We start from the raw sequence: 2,227 nt of genomic DNA on the forward strand, positions 1-2,227 counted from the left end.
TTAGACAAAGATTTTTTTTTTTAGTAAAATCTTTGTTGAAAATGGTTAAGTGCTCTTCATAAAATCATAGAGGCCTGATACAATTTTGGATTTGTTTCCAATTTTCAAAGCCATACTATTCAAGCCGTTTTACTGGTTTCCTTCTGAATTATCTCCAAAGTTCTCTATCAATATCTATCTCTCATTTGAGCCAAACCTACGGCAGCATAATTGTCAAGTATATAACTCATAAAATAATGCTCATCATAAGTTGCATTAAAATTTTATTTCAAGTATATAACCCATCAAATTATGCTCATATAAAATTGCATTAAGATTTGAAATGCATAATTTGATACATACATAGTGAACAATCTCAACTCACAACTTCTACCTAGTAAAAAAAACTACACAACACGTCCATCATTCATTGAAAAAAACGGCGAACGCGGAATAACAACACGTTCTTATTAAATTACGACTACTATATAACTCCTAGAGAGACACACAACAAAACCAAAATACACACCATAATACAATAAAAACCCACATATGAAATAATAATAGTACTAATCAAGCGCGGCGGCAGGATGCACAAGTGCAACCTGGGCCACACTTGCAGCCAGCTCCAGCAGCAACTGTCTTGGGGCACGTGCATGGGTTGCACTCACAGTGCTCTCCGCACGGGCATGTCAAGTGTTGAGTCCCACCTCCACCTTCATTCCCACTTGCACACCTGTCGAAGTTGGTTCTCGTTAGATTAATTGAAATTAATTAACGGGATACTAAGATGAATTATTATGAATACCTGCAGGTGGAATCACCAGGGCAAGGAACTGAGCAACCACACCTATCATTACATCTTGTACCTCCTTTCATTGCTGTATCTGCCATATTTGAATATCTTTCTCAAATGTTTTTCTACGTTTCGAGAGTACTCTGTGTTCCCTTTTTATATATGTCTTAGGAGATGTCATATGTCATGTTAGCTTTCTAGGTGGCACGCAATAACCTTGACATGCAATTCTTCAACTGAAAACATGTTGAGTCATGCTGTATCCGACATAATCGGATCTCTCTTTCAAATGTTTCTCCACGCTTCGAGAACGCTCAGAAATGCCATATGTCTTGTTAGCTTTTTAGGTGGCAATAACCTTAACATGCAAATCTTCAGCTAAACACGTAGATACGAAACGTTAGATAGGATTAGGATAAATTTTTGCTGAATCAACACACTTATCCGTACAAAATAACAACATCAATATTATATATGACCAATAAATATTATTATTTTTAATGAGTACTTAATTAATAATAATTTATACTTATATTATATATATTTTATACACAAAAAAATTATAACTTATATTTATATTTACTAAATTTTTATATATGAATTAATACAATTAAATACATATATCTATTTTTTTTTTTTTACCCAAACGGTATCCTCCAATCCGACAGGTTAAAGACTAATCCGTCACAGATCTGAGCTCCATTTAAGGGTCTGCCTCTGGCCAATGAATTGCTACATGTACAAAGTGGAGTTCGAACTCCTGACACTTGCTTAAGCGGACGAGTGAGCTGATCACTCGACCAACCCAAGTTGGTTTACATATATCTTTTTTCTTTTTTGGTTTACCCAAATGATACCCCTAACCCGACAGGTTAAGGACCAATCCGTCGCGGATCTGAACTCCATTTAAGAGTCTACCACTATTGACCAATGAGTTACTGCATACACAAGGCGGAGTTCGAACTCCCGACACTTACTTAAGCCGACAAGTGAGCTGACTACTACCAATTCAAGTTGGTTTGGTTTACATATATCTATTTGACGTGTTTTCGTAGAAGGAAGGGTATGCTGTTGGGCCTATATTTTTTCTGACTCTATTCTCTTTCTGGTAGGCTCTCATATAAAAAAGCCCAAGCCCACTATAATGCAGCCAGGTGTCACTTATGTTGGACAATTTTACCATAGCAACAATATTTTTTGTTTAGTAACATTGTCTGAAGTATATATTTTTTTTGTCTTGATCTGAAAGTGTATGTTATATTATGTTTAGATTTTCTCTCTATACCAAAAAAAAAAAGAGAAGATTTTCTCTAAAGGCATCCATTGTTGAGCGAACTGTTCTGGAATGATTTCTAGAGGACAATAGTACAATACTGATAAAACGACTAAATGGGAACAAGCGTCGATTCTAGCGTGCAATTGCATTGTGGGATAGTCGTCGGCTTCGATAAA

At 35.7% G+C, this 2,227-nt stretch overlaps 1 protein-coding gene across 1 annotated transcript; it reads right to left on the minus strand.

Annotated features, from left to right (window-relative positions):
• LOC107610050 (metallothionein-like protein 4B) lies at positions 239 to 1,039 on the minus strand. The gene is made up of 2 exons (XM_016312116.2): positions 788 to 1,039; positions 239 to 715 (listed from the first exon to the last, which is right to left on the minus strand). The coding sequence occupies exons 1-2, from the start codon at positions 871 to 873 to the stop codon at positions 553 to 555; spliced, it is 249 nt and encodes an 82-aa protein (XP_016167602.1). The 5' UTR covers positions 874 to 1,039; the 3' UTR covers positions 239 to 552.

Source organism: Arachis ipaensis, chromosome B07 (genome assembly GCF_000816755.2).
Source record: "Arachis ipaensis cultivar K30076 chromosome B07, Araip1.1, whole genome shotgun sequence".
NCBI classification, from domain to species: domain Eukaryota; kingdom Viridiplantae; phylum Streptophyta; class Magnoliopsida; order Fabales; family Fabaceae; genus Arachis; species Arachis ipaensis.